Source organism: Phoxinus phoxinus (assembly GCF_949152265.1).
Source record: "Phoxinus phoxinus genome assembly, chromosome: 7".
NCBI lineage: Eukaryota > Metazoa > Chordata > Actinopteri > Cypriniformes > Leuciscidae > Phoxinus > Phoxinus phoxinus.
In genome coordinates this window covers 20,979,775-21,004,643 of record NC_136882.1, presented here as the reverse complement: position 1 = coordinate 21,004,643, position 24,869 = coordinate 20,979,775, and the positions used below count along the sequence as shown (strand labels likewise).

Here is a 24,869-nt window from a genome sequence, read left to right as displayed (position 1 = left end):
TAAAGAACAGAACCAAAAAAGATTCCTTCCAAAAATTCAGTCCAAAAAAGCTGCTCTCCAGTCTCTACCCACCTGAGTGAGTAAAGTTCTCTGACAGAGGAATCAAAGCACCTTGGCTGTGGATTTAAGCGAGTTCAATAAACATAGCCAGGCCACATTCTCCTGTGGAGCAGCAGAGGGCATCAAGGTCGCACTGAGTCACAGTCCAGTCATTTTCAAGATGAACAACCTTGTCCTCATGGTCTAAATATATCTGCCGGATTTCCAGTTGTGCAGACCAGCTCCCTCAAGCCACCCCACTAAGGACAGATGTCAGCCTTCTGTGACCCTGTTAGTGACACACAGCTGGATGGGGCGAGCAGATCTGGAACAGTCTCTGCAGTGCAGTGGCTGAAGATGGTATGTTGTTGTGAGCATTATGTCAGTGTGTGATCCCAGCGCACCGATGGCTGAATTCAGAACGAGGAGGGGAAAGTAGGTTAATGGAAATCATAGTGTGCTCTCACCTTCTCTTCTTCTCTTTCTCATACAGGTTTGCAAGGACAGCGGGGTTCATTATGGCTTCATTTAGTCGTACAAATCTGTCTCAATTTAAATGGAAAATAAACACTCTGCAAAACACAAAGGTTTGAGGTTTACATCCGAGGACACGTGAGGCTGTCGGAAGCCAAAGGAAACTGTCTTGCTGCTTTGCTGCCCAGTTGAGTACTTTGAGTGCAATGAGGCCTTTAGAGATAGCCAAGAGAACATTGAATGACTACAATGCTTGTTTGTCATTTGTATTGGAATCGTAACCTTAAATTATTATCAATGTTGAAAACTGTTGTGCTGCTTAATATGTAGAAATAATGCTTTTTTAAGGATTCTTTGATGAATAGAAAGTTTAAAAGAACTAAATTAATTTAAAATAGAAACGCTCTTTGCTGAATAAAAGTGTTTATAAAAAATAAAAAAATCGTAGTGACTCTAAACTTTTGAACAGTATTGTATGTGCCCTTGTGATAAACGAGCAAACCTTACAGACTTTTTAAAAAGATGAATTGGGAAAGCAGCGCTCTCTATTGAAGCTGCAGCTTTGATATTCAACACATGTGAAATAAAAAGCCTTTCAAGCTTTAAACTCAGTTGGGGACAGTCTTGAGACTAATTATTCCCCTCCAGTGTTATATTTGTAAAATCTAAATATGTTACAAAAGCAATTTGTTTGGCAAGAGCTACCATATTTCATGTGAAGAGAGATTCTGAATATTGAATCATCAGAAATGTCACAGAGGAGTGTTTGCTTGAAAAGTGGAAAACTGATGTGCTGATGGCTTCTTTGTGCTCATTTTGATTCAGTTTTATGTTCACTTTTGACTTTTGTATTGTTTTCTTAACAAATCCATGTCTGATTTCAAGTCTGCTTGACTTTCTCACAACTGAAAAAAAATTGCAATATAATTGCTGTGTAAAACATACTATTCAAAAGTTTAAATAGGCTATTATTTAAATGTTTTAATGTGACTACTCTTGAGGAAGAAAAGCACTCTTTAAGTCATCTTTTTTAGGGATACTGCAGTATTTACTCTGAATTATTTATCTGTAGGCCTATACATCTTTTTTATTTATTCATGCACCCTCGTATAATCTTTAATCAAAATAACTTGCAGCGACATCTTTTCTCATCTCACACTCTCAGAAAAAAGGTACACGGTGGTACAAATAATGTTCCTCAAAGAACAGTTTTGTACCTTTTCAATATATGACGTGATGTTTGGTACCTTTTGAGGAACATTTGAAATAAAGGTAGCCTACATAATTGTTCTCACATCAAGGGTACAAATGACTGTTTCATTCATGATTGGTTGCTGTGTTGAGTATTTGGCATAGCAACAAGACGCTGATTGGTCGAAATAACTTCAGCCGTTATAGAGTTTTCTGAACTGACAGCGGGAAGTAGGCTACACGACTGCAGCCAATCCAGGTTTATTTTAAATATCAAACTTGAAGAAGACCAAATTAAAAGGTGAGTTCTGATAATTTATGTTTATATTTAGTTCACAAGTCGAAAATATAAATGTTTCAGCCACTTAACGTTAATTTAGCGAGTTAAATTACCTTCGCACCAAATGCTTTTTAGCCATTTGACTTATACTTTTTAATGCAATTATTGACTAGTATTGGTAACTGTTAATCGCGTGTACATTATATGGCGTTTGTTCTCCATTATAACTGTTAAATGTTAACTTTGCTATTAGGCATAGCAACATGAAACTGATTGCCCAAGGTCGCTGGCTGCAGCCGTTAGCTGCTACTACATTTTCAAATAGACCGGAGAGCGGGAAGCAGATTACGAGCACCACCAGAACCATGACTTCGCCTTCTTTATCGTCAGAAGAACTTTAGAGGCTGGACTAGAATTACAAGACGAAGAGGAATGAAAAGGTGGGTTTTATGTTTAACTAAATAAAAAAAAATGTATAAAATGTTACAGCTACTCACCATGACAATAGCGAGTGTAAATAGCTTATCCGGTAAATAGCGAATGATGACATGTTTACTGGCGTGAGGGCGGGACAACCTGTCACTCACATGAGATCACAGCAATAGCAAACCACAATGATCCAACAATCCAATCAATTCCCGATGGACAAAATCAATCCCGTCCTAGATATTTTCTTGAATCTGTTTCACTCGGACATACCTCACAATAGGCAGAGGCGGACAGAGTACACAGCTTCATTACTTGAGTAAAAGTACAGATACCCCTTGCTAAATTTTACTCAAGTACAAGTAAAAGTACTACAGTCCGATGTCTACTTAAGTAAAAGTACTGAAGTAGGCTACTTGTTTTTAAAAGTACTCAAGTATCAAGAGTACAAGAGTAAATTTTCTAAATATTGCATTACTACTGCCACAATGCTTACATTTATGTACAGAAACGTACTACATGGAGTTATGAAAAATGTTAATGTTAATACCTTGGATAATGTAAAATGAATTGAAAGTAAAATCAAGTAATTGTCATATTTTTACCACATTGCTTTTTTAACATTTCGCACTTGCCCACAAGGCAATAGCACAATGGCAACGCTCTGACATACCTCTGCTAGAGTTTTAATGGATTTTTTGCACCCACATTTGAACTAACAATTGTGTGTACATGTGAGTTTCTCTGTTTTTTCATCAATCAAATCAATAAACCTAAACCAGCAAAGAAGGCAATATAGCAATGTTCTGACACACCTCTGAACTACACCTCTGAAAGCTGATTGCTGATAGGCTGTCCCAATCAGTGACGCCTGCACAATCCAGTCACGCTTGAGAGGGAAACAACAAATTGAGGGTTTCCGAGATGTTTTTTATTTTTAGAAGAAGTAACGGGTACTCAGTACTCACGGTTATGGATAGAAATGTAGTGGAGTAAAGAGTACAATATTTGCTTCTCAAATGTACTTGAGTAAAGTCATGAGTACTCCCCAAAAATGATACTCGAGTAATGTACAGATCCCTCAAAATTGTACTTAAGTACTGTACTCAAGTAAATGTACTCCGTTACTGTCCAGCTCTGACAATAGGGAAGGAAAGTCTATCGCAACGTCCGTGTCATGCCGACTTTAAAATACACAAAGGCCTACACAGAGCATTGCTGCACTAACCTTATGGAAGGTCTTACAGTTCACTTCAGAATGACCGCCAGATGTTTTTTAAGCATATGGAGTGTCATGTTTGCTGGATCACCTCTGGCTTTCTGTTGTGCTGTGAAATAGACAGTAAAAATAGCTAAAGGTTCTCCCAATCTGACAATCTCCGGTGGAGGCAGATTCTGAAAGGCCTGCAAATGATGTGAACACCAATGTTCTTCAGTTCATTTGATAATTCTTCAAATAGCAAAAATAGAAAAAAAAATTTTTTAACCCTTAACCTGGGGTCTTTAGTGACATAGAACGTCATACACTAACCTCCTCACTTATTATTATTTTTTAAGTTAGACATCAACCCTCTTATTATTCCTCAGTCAATTCATTATAAACAATATAAGAAGAAAATTATATAATTACACAATTATTAAAGAATGCCTGTTTTTCCATAATTTTTTTGTAAAAATTGTATAGGGTTGCCAATGACCCAACGTGTGTAACAGTGTAAGTATATATTTTTCGGCACAACAATAATTTAATCTTTGATGAAATAAGGGCAATTCACCTTTATTCCACAAGGTGACAATGTCTGATACACAATGATGAAGTGAAGTTTCACTTTTAGTTACCGCAGGCAGGATTCGCAGGAAACAAAAGAATAGGAAGTAACATCAGCAAAACTTGAAATGGCTCAGCGATTTACTGCAGAGCAAGTACCGAACGCAATCAAATATTAATGTCACTGTCACTTGATGGTGGATCTGACAAAGAAGCTGTCAGCATTCAAAATTAGGGGTGTGCATTGGCACTGCCCTCACAATTCGATTCGATTACGATTCACCAGGTAACGATTCGATTCAATTCGATTCTACGATGCATTGCGATGCATCAACATTTTACTGCACACAACAAGGCACATTTTTCATCAGTCATGAGGCAATACAAGCAGTCATATATTGAACAACAGATTTTATTGGCTGCTATGTGTGTATTATCACTATCCTGTATCTTCGACATAAAATGTCATTAAACAAAATAAAATTGAATGGTACAGGGTATTGTATATGGCATTTTCAAACCTGAAAAAGAAAACATAAATCACTGCTTTCAAGGGCTGTAATCTCCCAGTCTATTAGTCGATTATTGGTCGATACGTTCTGGCTTGACCAAAATTCAGATTTTTTTTGCCGTGTTCATTTCATCAGTTTTGCCGCGTTCATTTCATGAGGTGGAAAGCACTAATTGCTAATGGGGGTGTTTTCAGAGCACCCCTGTTTTACAGGTAACAGTCTGTCTTCAGAACACCCCCCTTGTTTTCACTTCTTTTGGATTAGCCCAACCCACCGGAGAAGAGAGACAGATTGAGCAAAGTAGGCTACTAGAAGGTTTGCTGAATATTATTTATTTAATTGAGAGCGTTTAATTCATAGTCAGTCCTCCTCTACCATGTCAACAAAGACATCGGCAGTGTAGCAGCATTTTTTTTTTTTAGAAGACGGGAAATAATTATTGGAGCCCGAATGCGCAGTGCCACTGTTTGTATTAGTTTTGAGCCTATGCTTTATTTTTCAGTTATGCACTTTATTTCGTTTTTGCTCTTGATCTGGTTTGTTTAATTAATTTTTTTTTTTTAATTAAAATGGACGTGCCTTTTGTGTTTAAGAGTAAAAGCTTTATGTTAATAGTCTATTCGTGTCTCAGCCGCGAAGCTGCGCTCCTGTGTTAAGCCTCATCTTGTCTAGTTTCCCCATTAACTTCGTAGAATCCGAAATGTGCCCAGATGTCCGCTTTTCCAAGCTTTGGGTGCGTTTTTTTTTTAGGCACTTTGCCGCATCGATGCTGAATCGTGCATGCCCCGCATTGCGATGCATCGCTGAATCGATTATTGTTGACACCACTATTCAAAATATTGATTTGAAAGATGTTGAAAATCACTAAAGACCCGAATATGCAATAATGATTGGCGAAACATTCATAAATTTAAGGGTTAATGTGTGGTGCAACTGGCTAGATTTTAATGTATCCAATTTTGTATTATTATTGAATGAATAAATTAATGAAGGAAGGAAGGAAGGAAAGAAGGAGGGAAGGGATGAAGGAAGGAACAAATAAATAAATAAGTAGCCTATTTTTGAGAGCATATTTCCTCTTTTTTATCTTCACAGTTCACTTTTGTTAAAGGGACACTAAGTATCTTTTTAGGTATTTTATTATTTAAAATCAATATAAATATGTCCTCAATGGTGTACAAATACCTCGGCCAATTATCTGACTTATCCTTATAAATGAAGAATTTATTATCTTTATATACATGGGACGGGTAGGTCCACGGAGGATTCCATGTAGTTCCGCCATCTTGCAAAACTATAATAGCAGAGAGGGACAAAAAGTACTAAGCCAACGCGTTTCCACAACGCGTTTTCGTTCAGAGCCAGACGAAACCAGCATAAACGCAGGTGCAGAGCAGTGAGAGGCGCTTGAAACTGCACCGGCAAGTTTAAAAGTCTGGATTGCATAGTTATTATGGACCATATATGCCAAGCCACAGGAGAAGAAAACATCGTCGCCAAAAAAGTCAAAAATAGAACGTAAAATGCGTGGGATTTTCCCCTTTCTGGTCAATGTATCCCTGCCTCTGCTTAATTATTTTTATCCCCGGTGGGGATAAATTTATCCTCCCCTCAAAGTTATCATAGTGCTACTACATAGTGGCGAGACAGATCACAAAACTTATCACGGATCCGTGGTTTGATTAAAGTCAATTTTATTTTAAAATGATTACTCAGTCATTCTTGAGCGTCTGGCGCAAGTGATTTCAATGTAAAGACGCGTTTATGCGCGTCTAGAGGTCCTGCGGCGCGGTGTTTAGCGCGGCGCGGTAGATGCGAGCCTCATTCTACTCCAGTTTGCGCGAATGAGGCGAATTGCTATCACAGATAATGTCTTTTATATCATTTCACTGTAGCTCAGTATCGCGATGTAAAGTTAACGTTATTGCATGATCACAGTTCATATGTGTGGGGAAAGATAAGCTATTAGAGTAAAAACATTGCGTTAGGCTACTTCAGTTAATAAGAAAAAATATTTTTACAATTCCTGCATGATGAAGTTCATGTTCTCATGATTTATTTTTATGAATAACAATGTTTCAAAACATCCCCCCCCGTCCCCCTGGGCATAACTACAATGTTTCATGTTTTTCACAGTCAGTAATTCATACTGTAACATTCGTTTGTTTGTTGTCATGTTGCAGTTTGTTTGAAATAACACACCTGTTCACCTGAAGGAAAACTCGACGAAGTGCTATTAGAAGACATCCTGTCAAAGCTTTTTGGTACATATCGCCTACCGTAGATGCAATGCGCATTTGAAAAAGCGAGGCGCTGGAGAGCAAAATTAGTTTGAATGCAAAATACAAATTCACCACTAGATGGGAGTAATTCCTACTTATTGTCCCTTTAAGGTCTGGGAACACATTTGAAGTTTAAAGTATAATTGAGGTTTTCAGGAACAGTTAAGAAATTATGAAGTGATATGACTGCAGGAAACACGTTTATGTTGAAGCATTGTGGGAGGTGATAATTGTGTCCTCATGCACATCTCACTCCTGTTTGTGGATTGTTAATCATAGAGGTGTCAGTGTTGATTATCAAAATATAAGTGATGACAGGCATTCTAGCTATTACACAAAATTGTCCTTTCAGTTGTTAACTTCACTGTCAAAAAAAAAAAACGCAGCAGAAACCTTTAGTGGTGAGGTGTCATTAATCAAGAGCGCTGGACGGAGGAAGAGGGGGGTGAGAAGGTGAGATGAGATTTGGTGCTCAGGGCTTATTTTCAGCCTCCATCCTTGAAGCAAAGAATTAATCAAAAGAAAAATATCTCTCACTCGTGTCGGATTCTCGCGGTGCCGCTCACCTCCAAAGTGTCTGGCATTTTCATTTTGTTGCATCAGCATCTGTACTGGCCTTTGAATAATGTGTACATTTTTTGGTAAAAATCTTCCAGAAGAGATCTCTTTGAAAAATTATTTATCACGGTACACATCAACTGAAATCATATTTATAGTACTCCACGTCCCACTGCTGTGCAAACTGTTTGCTTGAGATAACATTTCTGTTTCCCACGAGTGAATAGCGCAACACCTGTACTAATTACTCCCCCATGTAGAGGAACTGAATCTTTCAATGGCCCGAGGCCTGGTTGTTTGATCCAAAATAGCTAAACTACGTACAGCATGAGCTCACTTTACTACCAGTAGCTGTGAGCTTAAAGGAGAACATTTTTTTGTAAATTTGGAGTGCTGTCAATACAGAGAACAATGACAAAAATCAGTGTTGCCTACACCGTGTTATCCTCTTTTTAAAATTTGCACCCTGTTGACTTCAATGGGGCAAGTTTTAAATCTGCTTTGAGCCTCTTAACATCCTTGATGTGTCATACAAGTGCCCAGCCATGTGAGTGATTCTTTTAGTTAACACGAGTGAATCTGACTGCAGTGGATGTGAAAGATATGAATAAAAATGATGTTATATCAGCCAGCGCAAATACCTGTATTTACATCCTGTTTTCGGTCGAAGTCCAAAGTAGTCGATTGTCGAGTTCACGCGCGTGATCATAGGTAACTAAACCTATGCGTGTGAACTCGACAATCGACTACTTTGGACTTAGACCGAAAACAGGATGTAAATTTTTATTCATATCTTTCACATCTAATGCAGTCAGATTCACTCGTGTTCACTCTGAAGGAATCATCAAACATGGCTGGGCACTTGTATGACACATCAAGGATGTTAAGACTAAGAACTGGTTAAGTTTATAACTTGCCCCATTGAAGTCAACAGGGTGCAAATTTTAAAAAGAGGATAACACGGTGTAGGCAACACCGATTTTTGTCGTTGTTCTCTGTATTGACAGCACTCCAAATTTAGTTTTAGTTAATCGGAGTTCTCCTTTAAAGGAAATAGTTCACCCTAAAATGAAAATTCTATCATCATTCCAAACCAAATTTTTCTAAACACATATGACTTAGTTTTCTCTATGGAACACAAAAGGAGATGTTTTAGCATTAGCAGAATGTCTGCTGCTCACTATTCACTACATTTATTGTGAAGAAAATGTATCTGCTATAAAAAAAATAAAGTCATACTCAAAGTTTTGAAAGATACAAAGCTGAGTAAAACAATATTTTTTACAAGCTTTTCATTTGTGGGTGTAGGTTTTCGTTTCTTGTCATTTCTTTTTATAGACCTGTGCATTTTTCCTTCAAAATACTGATACAATTGAGAAATTGAAAAAAAAGCAACTAGCACAAGAAGCAATGTAGTTCATTTTATTTGTTGCTAAAGCGTTGATATAGCCTATGTTAAATAAAAAAGTCAAGGCATCTGAAGCAGATATTTTTCTCATTTATGTACTCCGCTGACTAACTCTACTGCTTAATTACAAGCGGCTTTTCATTAAATTAGTCTAACAATTAGATTCTTCTTTTTTCACAAACAGAAGAAAAAGTTATTTTCAGAATCATCACAGTAAAAACAGAACAATATAAATGGTTAACACCGTATTAATATGGATGACATATTTTTCTCAATGGCTTTTCCTGAATGTTTTTTCCTATTGTCAACATTAATGTTCCTGTTCTCATATCCTGAACTTCTGACTAACAAGTATTTTTTTTTATAATGTTAAAATAATTGCACTTAAAGGTGCAGTAAATGATTTCTGAGAAACACTGTTGATATTTGAAATCAACTCAAACAAACACACACCCCTCCCTTAATTGCTCCGCCCCCAAAATGCACGAACATACAATGCAAGAGTGGATGTCTCTTTATCATAGCTGAAGTGAAGCAAAATAATGCTTCATGAAAAATTAAGCGAAGATGACAAAGGAACGTCAAACAAAAAAATGAACACAGTACACAAGAGTATATAGGCTATACAAGCAAAACAATGACACTCAAAACTGTCCTGTTACTATAGCTAACACAACAACAGCATATCTTGGTTCTGTGAAACATAGCTAAATTAATATTACTCACAAATGGACCAGAAACAATGCAGCCTTGTGTCCATTTTCAGGCCTCTCTGCTCAGGTCTCTCCAGCACTGGAAAGCTTTTCTAATATTAATGCGGGTCCTAAAGCTCTTGCCTGGTCATAACCCTTCTTTTCCCAGTGATAGTTCTCTGACCTTTTCTCTTTTGTAATGTCTCTTAGCCATCTCCCTTTCTACAGTCATTCTTCACATCTCTCCACTCCCCATCACAAGTGTGCTACTGCTGATTGGCTGCAAGTGTGTTGTGCTGCTCAATCCGATTCACTTTTAACAGCGTTTCTCAGAAATCGCTTACTGCACCTTTAACCAACATTTTTATGAACAGCTTTGAATTTTAACTTAAACTTCTTAACTTCTTTCTTAAGAAGATTTTCATTAATACGGCCCCTTATATGTGCCACGTACAGTAGCGGTGAGAGACCAATTAATTTCACTTGTTTGAAAAGTTTTTTTTTTGTTAATCCTACCAATTAAAATATCGCTTGCCATTCATATTCAAATCCTGTCTAAGATCAATGGCTTTCCTTTCCTTCACCTGAATACCATCACATTCTCCTAAACTGATGTTTGTGCTGACAATCAGCTTCCAATAGGAGTACATCATTTGTATCCATACTCAAATGTTACCTCTTTTATTCAGGAAATTATATATATAAACAATGTCAGATATTGAAATATATAGGAATTTCATAATAATTCTTCTTGTTTGTTTCTGTTTGCGGAGAGCTCTGTCAGCTACTTCACTGCTCGAGCAAACAGCATTAAGGCATCATGTGAGCCGAGTTGGGCTATATTGTGCCTCATATGAAATACTCTTTCTTGCTCTCATCCATGGCGTCCTGCAAGGCTGGGTCTCTACGAAGAGCGGAGTCTGCTGTCTCGGAAAACTCTGTGCCCTTGGCCTCATTGGTTAGATATGTGCCCTTGTGTTTGTACATGTATCGCAGAATGACGCCCAGGAGGAGGAGCAGGACCAGAACCACCACAGCAATGACAGCTAGAAGAGAGAGAGAGAGAGAGAGAGAGAGAGATTGAGAGATTGAGAGATTGAGAGATTGAATATAACCTGTGGGCAGCAGCTATAAGGTGTGACTGAACAATTTAGTCTGTTGATTTCAGGATGTTCACTGAAGTATTACTGGCTTTACTATTTCTTTTTAGTGGTTGACAGATAAAGTTGTTTTAGGAATACGGTATTCCAGGTTCATTACCACAATTAAAGGGTTATGGCGGGCGTACACGGTGCGATTTTTTGCTGTTTTACGAGCTCGCAGATTATTTTTTCACTTGGGAGAAATCGAGTGCAAATCGGTGATGCTCGCATGGTCGCGGCTCGCAGCGTGTGAGAGGAATTACGAGCCGAGCCGAGCACGTTATGAGCACCTCCCGACCTCCCGATCATTTTTAAACATGTTTAAAAAATTCGGGGAGTCGGCCCGATTTTCACCAGCGTATAGGCTGTCCCCTATTGCCAAATCATACACAACCGCCTCACAGGCTAGATCGATGGGGCTATACCTCAGTGGCAGCAACCACACAGCGTGCGCATACACTGTCACACACACACACACTCTCTCTCTCTCTCATGTTTTTATGTTGAACGGAATGGCTACTGTTACAGTATCTGCATTTGCACACACATTTCTGTCATTTTTCTATCTGAAGCTATTGCCTGAAACATTGAAAGCTCTCACAGAGACTGTGTTTAACCGCCAGCTCGGGATAAAATTCGTGCAGGAGGACAGTCGTGCCGTGTACCAGCTGCTTTGACGCGATTATCAGTTTAACTGACTCGTAACGTGTGCAATATCTCACGACCTCCCGAGTGTCCGAACTCGCACCGTGTACGCCCGCCTTTAGTTCACCCAAAAATTCTGTCATTAATTACTCACCCTTATGTTGTTCCAAACCTTTGTTCATCTTCGGAACACAAATTAAGAAAATTTTGATAAAATCCGAGAGTTTTCTGAGAACCTATCACTTTATTGTTTCCATGGTGATGCGTCATTGCTTGTCACGTGACACACCGCATCCACAACAGCGCTGAACGATGATCTGCTTTTATGTCATTTTTCCTTTTTTATTCAAAATATTCACAAATTCACTAGCTATAGCATGAAATATCTGATATTCCGATTGTCAAATATGTGCAAGTGGATGTGTTTTGTTGTTTAAACACCTAACGATCGCGTTAGTTGAGCTGTTTGCACGATGGGCGCCGCCATGTTAGTTTGTACCACAGTTCAGAGAATCAGATCTGTTGAATTTACAACATGTCAATTCATCCACTTCTATGTATGTGGCCGGTGAACTGGGAGAAGAATATGGTAAACTTTAAAGCTACTTACACAATATCTGATATGAATAAAATGTGTCGTCTAACTAATGGAAAGGATTATTATTGCCACGTAATCAATCCGGAAGTCCATTTTGGAGGCACTGAATGTAAACAATGCCACTGAACTGAACGAACTCGCAAATTTGGCTGATTATTGCTGCTGAAAAATTGTCGAGTTTTGGTCTGTACTAATCGGTCGCATCGGGAAAAAACTTTTCGAGTTCTATAGACTGTCAAAAGTTAAAGAGAAGAGTGCAAAAAACTGATGAAAGAAGGCGTTTGTGGTTGAGAGAGGTACAACAGCATCAGCCACATAAATAGCGTTGACTATGGCTAAAATGTTGACGTAGTTAACTATGGCTACATTCACACTGTCAGTCCAAATCCGATTATCTTTGTATCCGATTGGAATCTGATCTCTGATCTCAAAAGTCCACACTATGTATCGCAACTGTTCAGATCCGATTTGTGTGTCCATGCAGCTCTTTGGCAATATGGCAATGACGTTGCGTTGATGGAGGGGTTTGCATTTGCAATAGAGATGTTGTCTTATTTAAATTTTACAACATGGAAATGTGTAGCCGCCGCGCTGGACTGCTGCGTCTTGAGCTGCTGAACTATAGGAGACTGTTATGTACAGCTTTTTTTCTGCGCTCTTGTCTGCGTCGGTTTCAAAATAGGTTTCAAAAAGAACAATCTTCTGCTCGTCTGGCACTTTGCAACAACACAGCATTGTTTCGGCAGTGACTTTCAGCATGTTTCCTATAACAACATCTGACGTTTACATTTTAAGTGGCGTGAGAGTCACATACCACGCGAAATCCGATCAGAGCGTTCAGAGTCAGACTGAAGCTGATGTCCTGATATGTGATTTGAATAGAATTTCAAACCACATATGGATGTTGCTTGAAACGGATTTCATGTGCTTTTTTGGACTGACAATCTGAACGTAGCCTGTCGGGATAAGAAATAGAAGAAAGAATTGCAGTAAGGACTAAAGCTAGCTTGTTCGGATCTTTACCACATATTAACTTTAGTTACGCTTAAAATGTCACGCTCTTTCCTGCTTATTAAGTCCTTCTCTATATGATTTCGCAGCTTCCACGTGTTTTTTCCGTGGTTTTATTAGTGTAACAATGTGTTCGGTAGGCTACATAAACAGTGCAATCCATGCTGTTGTTTACATCCGAGTGCCTCCATAATGGCCGCGCATCTGGGTTACCGCCCAGAACGTGACGTTGAAAACCCTCTATAGACATCAGTGTATTTTACAACTCAAATTCATTGGTTTGCTAGTACTTATGTTATTTTAAATGTCTGAAACCTAAAATAAACATTATGTGGTTGAAAACACTGAATAATTGTGACAAGCACTGAGCGTCTCTGTCTCACCGCCAGCCAACGCGCAAAAGCACGTTTAAATTTAGCAGTTGATCTCGTGATGCACTGACTGTTCAAATCACACCGGTGTGATCGTACGCCCAGGGACCCGCCAAGACTGATCATACCGGTGTGGTCGTATGTGTTAAAGGGTTAAAAAATATATTTTGCGCACAGAAAGTATTCTCGTCACTTCATAACATTAAGGTTGAACCACCGCAGTCACATGGACTATTTTAATGATGAGGGTGAGGGTTGAGGGTGAGTAATTAATTACATAATTTTCATTTATGGGTGAACTAGCCCTTTACACAAGAAAGAAGTTAGAAGTTAGAAAAAAATAATATTTTTTTTGTGGTACTAGTCAACATTATGTCACAAATGCTGTTGATTGAGCTTAACTTACTGAACCCAGAACATTTCTCTGATTCAGCAGCTGCCGACAGGCGACAGATACCGATATCTAAAGATCAATGTGAATGGTCATAATAATGATGCTATAATACAATTGAATACTAGCAAATAAGGTGTACACAAAATTGCTGAAACTCACATTCATTTTGTTCATTAATTTATCAGCATCTGCATGTGCCCAGCTGTCCGCTTATATTAAAATAGCTAAATATTGGCTGATTAATTGGCTTATAACTTGGTCTATAACTAGTTTTCATAGTTTTGGAGTTCACAACTCATCTTTAGCTATAGCTATAATATATTCAAGTGGGAATTTAAAAGAGAACCATGTTCAACATCATTATATTAAGGTGAGAGGACATGGAAATGAGATAACAGAAAGTTAAATTCAGGTGTAAATTTAGCTAATGAAAATATTGACAGACTTGACCACTGAAAGCAATGAAATACACACATTTTTATCCTGATATGCATGACCAGTTGTCTGAAATAGGTTTTGAGTGCACGTATCATTAGAACCCTGCTGAGGTTTAACTGACTCCAATTACTTCTGTGGATGAGAACAAACCCACACACTGATTATTCATGTGTAAATGAGCTAAAGTGAGACCACTGTGGCACTGGTCTTTTCTTTTTTCTTTTTTTGCTCAGCCAGAGATCTTCTGATGCCAGGAAACATCTTGTGCACAAATTACCTCTCATTTGTACAGAAATCATCCAAGCCTCTCTGACCATCATTGATGTGCTGTTCTCAAAATGTTCTCAGAACTACAAACTCTGGAGGCAAAAATCATCTTTCTCATCTGACACCCATGCATTCTGAATAAATAAAAAATGTGCACGTAACACATTAATAATATTTCATTATGGCATACAGGAAATATTTGATCAGTGCCCAGTTTTGTTTTGAAGAGTTAATGAAAGTGTTAAATAGACTGGATATTCAGAAAGGAAAATCGATGTTTTCCCCTGCCTGATGCTTTTGCTCAGAATAGTTGTTAGAAAAATGTTTTAGATTGTGCGTGTTCCTGCTGTGCCATCTATCACATCATTTTTCTGTGCCTTCAAAGTAATTAGTCACATGACATCTACAGCATGTAATTGGCTCAAACCAATTGTGCCCAGAACTAAAAAATACCCATAAGCCTAAGTAGACATACGAACCAATGGCACCTATAGTCGAGGATGCTTTTGGGAAACGTAGCCCTGACTTTTTAAAGTTACATCAACAAAATAATTTTTAAGGGTCAGATCAGGTAGAAATAGTGACTTAAAGCAAAAGCTGCACATTTTTACAGTGTATGTGAGTTGAGGGCATGTTGGATATTTGTACGTTTGTGAGCTGTTACAACACTTACCTCCAACTATAGCTTCAAAGTATGGTCCTGAAAGACAAAAAGAGAAGAATATTTAAAAAAATGGTAATTGTATATGACAAAACAGAATGGTCACATTACATAGGCTGTCCTCTTGTCCATTTTACAATTTAAAGTGGTTTCACTCATTTAGGTAAGAATTTCTAATAGAACACTCTAAAAAATGCTGGGTTGTTTTAACCCAATGTTGGGTCAAATATGGACAAACCCAGCCATTGGGTTAAAACATTTTATTGCATTTTTGATCCAACGTTTGGGTTTGTCCATATTTGACCCAAAATTGGGTTAAAACAACCCAACATTTTTTAGAGTGAAGTAGATATCAAACAGAGTAAGGCAATAAAGTAGAATAAAGAAATAGTTCTTAAACATGCCAGTTCTAGTTCTGCTGCTGTTCTGCTGATTTTAAGTGTAAATGTCTTTACATGTCATTAAAGTTTAGTGCTCTGTTTGATTTTTTCTCAGTGGCTAGAGTTCTGAAACATTTTCAAGATGAATGTTTTTTAGGAGTGCTGCAGTGCAGCCATGTACTGTATCTCTACAACCAAATCATTCAACGGCTCACTGATCCCTCGCAAAACACGTACTGTTGACTTTCTTCCTGTGTTGTAATAACACACGTGAATCTTTCATGATGCTTTGTTTTTATAGACAGCTGTCTCCCCCGCTGTATTGTAGTGAGACTCATTCTCTCCATCACCATGGGGACAAAAAGCTCGTTAAAGAAAGTGACTGAAGATAATCATGAATTATTGCAAAGGCAACATCTGCTGCCTTGACTTGACTTTCACTGAAGGACAGGCAAATCAAAGATGTTGCTTTCAAAATGGAGATGGATCTAGTGAGACCCCCAAACTATTTTTAAACAGAAAGGATAATGCAGGTTTGACCAAGCAGATGCCCCCAAAACATGAACAATTAAGCTCCCTCATTAGTCTCTAATAACCTGTTACATTGTGATTAAAAGCTCATTGTGATTTGGTGTTTACAGCGAGACTATATTTGGAGTAATTAAGGAGACAGAACATTCACATTTGGGTAATGTGAAGGGCATGAAGGTGTGTTTGAAGGTATAACATCCTCTCATGTGATCTTTAATTCTCCTTATATGACTTTAGTAATTAGTTGTCCTTTAGAAAGGGTGGAGTAATATATATATATAATAAAATTAAATAAAAATGACAAGCTCACAGAGGCTCTGAGCCATGCAGTGAATTATTTATAAATCGATCAAGTGCTTCCAGCTCTACCAAACCACATGTTAGAAAAACTAAGACTCTGGATGAAATATATCTCTCTAATAGAGTTGGTCTTTGTTTCACAAAGTACCGCAGACTTTTCCTGGGAAAAACACCCAGATGTGTGACCTCAAAACTGTCCTTAGCTTCCTCTAAGCAAAGTTAAGTCAGTGAAGTCATAACTAGTGACATTCAACATAGTAAAAAAAAAATATTTCCTGGAAAATGGACCCCAGAACATATTGATAGGACTGTATAGTGCTTTCTGAGCTCTGAGTACCTCCTAGAGTAAATGATAAACTAACTATTGAGAAGATGTTGGACTTCTGATGGACTTCCAACCAAACACCCCCTTTTATGCTTCTGGAGCTCCTCTTTGGGCCTTGAGACTGGTGTGGTTTATTAGCACTCTCGTGCCACTGGCTTCACTCTGTTCCCACAGGTCTCTGCCCCGCCCTGCTTGCCACAAGTAGTATTTTTAAAAATCTGTTTAAAACCATATACACTAAGCTGAGATGGAGACAAACAGTTGTTTAAGTAAACTAATAAAAGCTGTTTTTGTACATGGATGCCGTGAAAAATATTGTATGGTAGTCAACGGCGAGAGACAATTAATATTTTGATCTCGTTTGAATTGTGCCCTGAATTACACATATGATGTTTGTCAATTTAAAATATACATTTTAAAGTCAAGAAAGTCGCAGTTTGATGTAAAACTTTTGAGGTATAAGACTGTGAAAATAGGTAATTACAAACCCAAAAGGCGCACATGTGACGTCATACCTTTTCACTCAATGAATGAAGCTAACTTTACTGAAGCTAACGTATGTCATTTTTTCCATAGTCTTAACGTTATAATCGTAACGTTACGCCGTCATGCCTGAGTGTTTTGTACCAGACTGCACGAGCAACGGTGACGTATAGTGCGAGACGAGAGATGTAGTTCATTGAGCGATTTTCACATACAACTAAATGTTACTCTTCTGTTTTATGACAAACTGCGACTTTCTTGACTTTCATAATTATCGTTTAAACTGACAAACATCATATGTTTAATTCAGGGCACAGTTCAGACGGAATAAAAAGATAAGTTGTCTCTCGCCATTTACTACCATACATATTCTTTTCCGAAATAAGGTCCCATGAGCCGGAAGTGGAGGGGCGGGACTATTGTGATGTATATGTTCGAGTGAAAGTGCTCCTGAAATGAGAAAGAAAAATTAAAATTAGGACGGGGCTTGATTTCGTACTCTGAAATTGATTGGATTGTAGGAAGTTGGAAGTTGAGAACTAAATGGACACAGATCTGAATGCCAGTTTGCAGTCATTTGTGGGAGATATTTAGAGAACAGATGTTGCTTCGAGTGGGAGAGGTTAATGTTTTTTAACCTCTCCCCCCACTATGAGGGCATTTAAATGTAAAAAATAAATGTTAAATAAGAAATTATTTATAATAAACACTGCAACATTCTGTAAAATAAATAAATAAGAATATTCCATTTAATGGTGACTTGAAGAATGCTAAATGCTTAAGTCAGTGGCGCGTTATTCAGATGCTATTTTAAGGGCGCATGCTTGGCCATAATATAGCCAGGGCTCGACATAAGCAATGGCCCGATGGCCCGGGGCCAGTAAAAGAGTATGTCGGGCTAGTTGATTGGCCAGTCACTTGCCCGTGCGGGCCAGTGACTGGCCATCAGCAAAACAAACAGCAATTCGTCACACACAGTGGCGCGAGGTGTCAATGTTACTTCAGGTTATTTAATATTCCGGCTATGAATTATAAGCTCTGCCTCCGATTGAGCTAAAATCAGCCAATCGTCGAGGTAGTTCAGTATTCGCATACTCCGTTGTTGGGGGGCGAGCGCGCGCGCGCCGTGTCCATGAACTTCGTGAAAGTGCGAGCCTGCGAGGTGCTAGGGACAGACCGAACGTCAGGACATTGTACTTAGAAGCTCGACCCTCGGAGGCGAATATCAAGAATGGCCTGTGACGGGATGCTATCTGTATCTGAAAATAAGCGTCTTTCAGATCCACTGAGATAAACCATGCAATCTCACGGGCGAATTTGCAAGAGGATTGGTTGTCAGCAATTTGAACGAGCATTTCATAAGCGCTTGTTCAAACGTCTGAGGTCTAGGATGAGTCTGAGACCACCACCCTTTTTGGGGACGAGAAAGTAGTGTCTGTAAAAGCCCGACTCGCTCTGCGTTAGAGGAACGGTCTTTATAGCCCCTTTTCCCAGCAGTTTCGCTATTTCGGCACGAAGTAGATGTGATACTTCGCTTTTCACCGTAGGGGCGGACTGGCCAATGTGGGCCGGCCCACTCGGAAGGCTACACGAAAATATTTAAAAAATTACGGAAATCATAATATTACATTTATTTTCTATGCAAATGAATGAGTGAATCGATCGCGCGGGCGCGGCCGACAAGGAGTGTGTTTTGTGTGCATGTGAGTGTATTGCCCTCCCTCCCTGTTAATTAGTTTGGTCTACTCCATTGAGTATCTTGAAACACGCCCCCTTTCACGTTTAATTTTACAGCGAGAGAGAGAGAGATATTGATCCGTTACTGCAAATTTATCTGAGCAGATAATTACAAATAATTGTCTATGGAAGAAAAGTAAGTTTAATATCACATGATAGCCTAATAGTAGCCTATGCCATGAGGATTCATGTTAAAGGGGTCATGACATGGTTTTTTTTTTATTTTATTATTATGTTCCCTTAGGTGCAATTATAGTATTACTATAGTTTTTTTTACAAAAAACTTTAAAAATGTAGTGATTTATGACCTTTTCCCACCCTGTTTCTCATCCTCTGATTCAAACAGTCTGTTTTGGGGGTGTTTCCCCTTTAAGAGTTCAGTGTTAACGCCCACTGTTATGATTGGCTAACGTCAGTGCCTATGCAGCAATTATTAACGCCCCCAGCCAGAACGTTTGCGGATTCAGCGTATTTAAAAAGTTGTTTAAAGTTTTAAATACATTACTTACAGTTTGCGTCGTCGTTGTTGAGCCCAGAATAGTCGGCACGGACTTATCTTTGAGCAACAGTTTTCTGGCAAAGCCAGCATCATTCTGGGATTTGATCTCAAAACAGTCATCCTTCAAATGTATAGAACAAACGCTTAAACTAACACTGCCGTGACTGAGACGTCCGCAAAAAATAAAGTGCATCCATTTTCCCCTGACGACTGGATCTTTCGCAGCGTATTCAAAGATGTTGTTTGTCCACAGCCAGGAACAGCACATCTGCGTGGCATCGTAATTTCCCTGTACACAGACCCACTCGCTGGCCGTCGACTGAACACTTGTGAGGCGCGCAGCGCGCGGGCGCGACAACGATACGAAATGAGCGTAGTTGCCTTGCGCTTAAAGCGTAGCTGTCTTGTGCTGGAGGCGGTCTATATGCAAACGCTGGTACGTCACTTCGTACCGTGACGTCACTTCTTACCATGGATCCAGAACGAGCTGTATTTAGAGCTTGATTAAATAAATGATTCGGTTATAATGGGGAGGACGTCTTAAGCTATGAAACTTAATGTGAAACTTGTGTGTCTTAATGTTCTTCTGTTTGTTTCCCTTTGTTTTACAAATATTATCTAATAGCCTATGTGTTGTGTTATTTAAAATAAATGTTTAAATAGCATTTATTTTTGTATTGTGTAATATTTTTATGCTATAAGTAGTGTTAAAAATTATTCTGCACATTAATGAGCCAATGTGTTATGATGTGGGCTGCTGTGGGTCAGAAAGTCCAGGGCCACTTTTTGGTCTCAGTCCGCCCCTGGCGGCAGTCTGCGAGCGAACTGCAGCAGGACCTCGTTTTATTATGTTCAGCACCCATTCTGATATGCCAGAAATGGTTTTCCATGCTTTTCCTTATATTTCTTTCAGGGCCAGTAAAAATATAGAAGGGGCCAGCAAAACTCTGATCTACTGGCCCCGGGGGCCAGTGGGGATTTTTTTTTTTATGTTGAGCCCTGATATAGCGTGTGCACAATGCGCATACTCTTTGCTTCTCTCATCTACACAGACGCAGCTGTTCATATTTTTGCAAACCATAAATAATTACAAGGAAAAATATTACCACACGAGGGAAATCATTGTAGTGTCCATGAAGATGTGAAAAATAGGCATAAATCTAGCTTACACATTTACCCGAATTATTCAGGGTAATTGTAGTAATGACGGATCAAACCTGTTTGATCAATAGTGGCAAGACACAGGTATATATGGACACCTGACAAAGTGGGTTGTGCGTCAAGAACCAGGAAACAAAATTCTGAAGACTGCGAAATCATCTTTACCATCATGCAAGTTGCGTGCACCTGGCAAATCCGCCGTTATAATAGCAATCCGCCATGGAACAAGCGTGCCTGGTCTTAAATCGAATGTGAAATGATGCTCTGGTTTATTGCACGTTACGCCAAACCACACCTTTGAGTAGAGGTGTGCGATATATCGTTTAGACGATAATATCCAAAATGTTGTCTGGACGATATGCAAAATTGGGATATCGAATATTTCATAATTTGTACAATCCGACCCCCCAAACATGAAAAGAGCTGAAAGAAGTTAAAGAGAAAACAAATAACACACACTATAACCTTCTAAACTATGATATGTAGTGATTTTAATACTGTATGGGGTTTGTTTGACTGTATTTTATGTTTTTTTTTGTTCAAAATCACGATCGTTCCTCAATTGCACGAGAGTAATTGCTGCTACTAATTTGCAATACAACTACGGAGTTCTTACCTGTGTGTTATGACGTTTCTTAGGTTGAAGCAACAATCCAAAACCGTTAAGAGTAAAGCTGATGAACGATTAATGAAATAGCTGATAGAAAGGCAACATATGCGTTGTTTGCGGAAAACTGAAGTCTGAAGTTAAAAAGTTTTTCTTAAATGTCTGTGGCGTCCTCAAGTGGCGAGTTTCGTGATTGCATCATTAGAAAATTGCGTTGCATAATGATGAGTCCAAAAGATGGAATACATTTTCCCAAGAGATCCACCGTAATAGCCTCCGAACAGGGCTTCTTTTAACTTCTAAAGGGGTAGTCACATTGTTGTTAGTCTACTAATAGAAGTACTGTTTGCAAATAGGGGTGTACACGTATTCGTATTGAACCGTTCGGTACGAGGCTTTCGGTTCGTTACGCATACAAACCGAACGATTCGTTGGACCATTTTTTCCTGCCGACCAAAATCCGCGCTGGCGCGACCACCATAACGTTGCACAACATCAATGGCAAACCTCTGGGCAAACGTAATAAAAGCGGAACGAAACTGCGCTATTATTTTGTGCTTCACGGACACTTTAGCAGTTCGGACCATCAATGTCAGTGCAGCGCGAGCCGAATCGTGATGAAGCGACACTGTTATACACAGCGCTAAGAGATCCAGAGAAAACATTTTAATTCGCCACTGAAGTAATAACATCACTGCGAGATCTAGTGAGAAGCATTCACATTTCTCTGTTATTAACGGATCAAACGTTGAAACCAGGAGAAACATTTTGCCATGAATTAACTAGTTATAGGCTTTAAGTTCACAGATCAGCAACATTCACCATGGATTTAATATAGTAACACTAACTGTAACCATAGAAGTTTGGCAGAAATGGTAAAATGCCTTCAGATAGGCCTAACGTTACATCACACATCTTTTTCCAGCACTTCAAAACTCAAATATTATCATATTTAAATGTTATTTTTAATGTGATGAACCAAAACATTATTTGTTCATCCTTCAAAGATGACCCCCATTTATTAAACTAAAAGTTCCAAGAAAGTTCCAAAAAAAAGTATTTTAATAAATAGGAAATTTATCTGGCATTTCTTTCTTTTTGCTGTATGGAAAACGTACATCACTGTATCGTATCGAAACAAACCGTGAATTTTGTGAACCGCCTATTTGCAAAGCACAAAGTTAATTTATTACGTACATATATTGTACTGAAAAAGCACTGTTCTTGTATTACAATAAATATTTAGTACAGTAACTGGGTTCATGTTTAAATCAATAATGTCTCATATCTTTATGTACTAGTAATTCTATACAATGATAGGTCAAATGCAGCAAGTCAAAAGACCAACTGGACCTTCTTTGCCTGTTTGCACACATTTCTTTGAAGGATTGCAAAAATATCGTCTGAATATCGATATCGAGATATTGGAAAAAAATATCGAGATATTAATTTTTGTCAATATCTCCCACACCTACCTTTGAGTCATGTAGCTACTTCACACCAACCCATTTTAGATTTGCGTCGGGATCCGCTCACAAAGTTAATTGTGTTACGCATTTGATACTTGTGTTTCAGATTGTTAAAATAGGGCCCGTTACCTGTATTGAAGTATGGGATGGGGAGTCTTGAATTTTCAGGCTAATACATACTTATCTTCTCATTCTACAGCAGAAATACGTAGTGGATGTTAAGCCCGTTATAAAAGATCTTTCTAAGTCACACTCAGTGTAGAGCCATAACACCCCAGGACGGATTAAATCTCTGCTAAATTTGCCATGCAAACACGAGGGAGCCTGTCTCGCCTGGAGGCGTCCCCCCGTTAGCCTCGTTAGTGAAATCCGCCAGCCGCTGTGACATGGAGGAGGACATCTGTGCTGCGTGGCCAGATCTGAAGAACAGCTTCTTTTTTTTCACAGCCTGCCATGAAACCCGATGGGTTGGACCTGAAAGATGATGAGGGCCAAAGGCATTCCACCCTCTCTCTCACTTTTGCCACACAGACCCAGGGCAGAGCAGACCCAGCAGCGAGACATTTGCTTTCATCACCTTCCCAGAAGTGGAGCTAATCTTGCCCAAAGCCGGCTTTTGAAGCGCACTGGTAATTGTCTCCCGATAGGATGGACAGCAAAACCCGGAGCCAGAATGAATTCCAGTCCCTTCAGTTCTTGGGTGGGAAACGCATTAAGCTGATAATTTTCCAGCTTGAATTAATGCAAATTTCTCATTGTTGCTATGCCCATTGCCCAAACTGGAGAACTACCAAAGCAATGGCATTTAGCTCTGATCGGAACATTTTATTCATGGGGACAACCAATGATCTGGCTCACATCTGTTAGCCTCAAACACATTGGATAACTAGGTAAGCAGCCCTAAATAGTCTACTTTACCGTTTGGTCATATTAGGCGCACATAAGGCACAACATTTTTTTGTGCAAAAGCAGGACTGTTGTCTAATACCAATAGTGTAAAGATATGTAAAACACTGCTCACACAAAAGTCACTTATAAACGAAGCAGCATTTCGGAAAGCAGGAATTTAGCTGAACAACTTTAAATGTGACTTCATCAGATCTTGAAGTCATTAGACAGACGACACCTACACTTCGGTTTCCTTTCCTAATTTGCATGCATAACTTTGTTGGCTGATTCTTCTGCTCCCTTTAATTTCACTAAGGTAAAATACCACAAAAGGCCCATCACTTCCCTGGGCGTAGCTCTAGTACATTGTCAAAACTGCAGGAATGGAGGTCCTTGTCTTATCTGTGAGGTGATGAAGTGTCAGGGCAGGCCTTCGTGTTTCATGTAGAGAATTAACAGCTCATTTGATGTCTGTCAGGAAAGCACTCAACTGTGGCCAACTGCCTGTGCCAAACTGAGAGTGAAAACAGCCACTAAACGCCTGACTAAACTCTCTCTTAGACACTACTTTCCTCTCACTATTTGTCTCTCTAGCACCTCTCAGATGATGTCTGTTTTTTACTATTCATCATCATTTTAAAAGAGCAGCTTAAAAATGGACAGACACAGGTGCACTTGAAAACTAGAAATCCATCTCATTCAGGAAATCAGTCGTTCTAAAGTCATCTAATGCACAATTATTTGGCAAGTTGTATTTTTGAGGATTCATTTTATTATTAAATAACTACAATGCTCTCGGTCAGTCCAAAATATTAAGAAGAATGTTAAAATATTAAGAAGAAATATCTTATGAGAATATAATATGCGTGCAGAATTATTGGGCAACAAAATGAAAAACTAATATTTCCCCAACTTACTTGTTTATTTTCATCTGGTTAACTGAGAATAATAAACAAACAACTCAAAATTGACCCATAAGCATTAAGAATGTTGCAATAATGAAAATTTGATCCTCAAGATGACGGGATGTAGACTCCAAACTGTCTGTGTTGTTTGAGTTGTTAAAGTCATGGAATTCAGAAATCATGGAATATCACTCTGATAACAAGGATAGAACTATAGCTACACATTATTCATTAAGTACTGTCAAATTTGCACTTGCATTCCATACATTTAGGGTTTCATTACATATGTTCACACTTTTTTTATTTTATATATATATATATATATATATATATATATATATATATATATATATATATATATATATATATAGTTCCATTTAGTTTCATTTCATATATTCACACTCATTCATATTCAATTTTCATTCCA

The 24,869-nt window shown here is 38.6% G+C and overlaps 1 protein-coding gene and 1 long non-coding RNA gene across 3 annotated transcripts in view; one reads left to right on the top strand and one right to left on the bottom strand.

The window, feature by feature from the left end:
* The first annotated feature begins 1,831 nt into the window (after positions 1-1,831).
* Positions 1,832-24,772, top strand: LOC307001731. Of its 2 annotated transcripts, none has more exons than XR_013798309.1 (3): positions 1,832-2,005; positions 2,288-2,424; positions 23,097-24,772. It is a non-coding gene; the product is annotated as an uncharacterized lncRNA (long non-coding RNA). The 2 variants fall into 2 exon arrangements; XR_013798310.1 differs by having other exon boundaries at positions 1,959-2,005; positions 2,238-2,424.
* Positions 8,937-24,869, bottom strand: part of gypc (glycophorin C (Gerbich blood group)) — a 31,709-nt gene continuing 15,776 nt past the window's right edge. Inside the window, exons 3-4 of the mRNA XM_079618595.1 lie at positions 15,170-15,196; positions 8,937-10,676 (exon numbers count right to left, since the gene is read on the bottom strand). Coding sequence (XP_079474721.1) covers positions 10,480-10,676; positions 15,170-15,196 — 224 coding nt within the window. The 3' untranslated portion in view covers positions 8,937-10,479. The remainder of the gene's footprint in view (positions 10,677-15,169; positions 15,197-24,869) is intronic.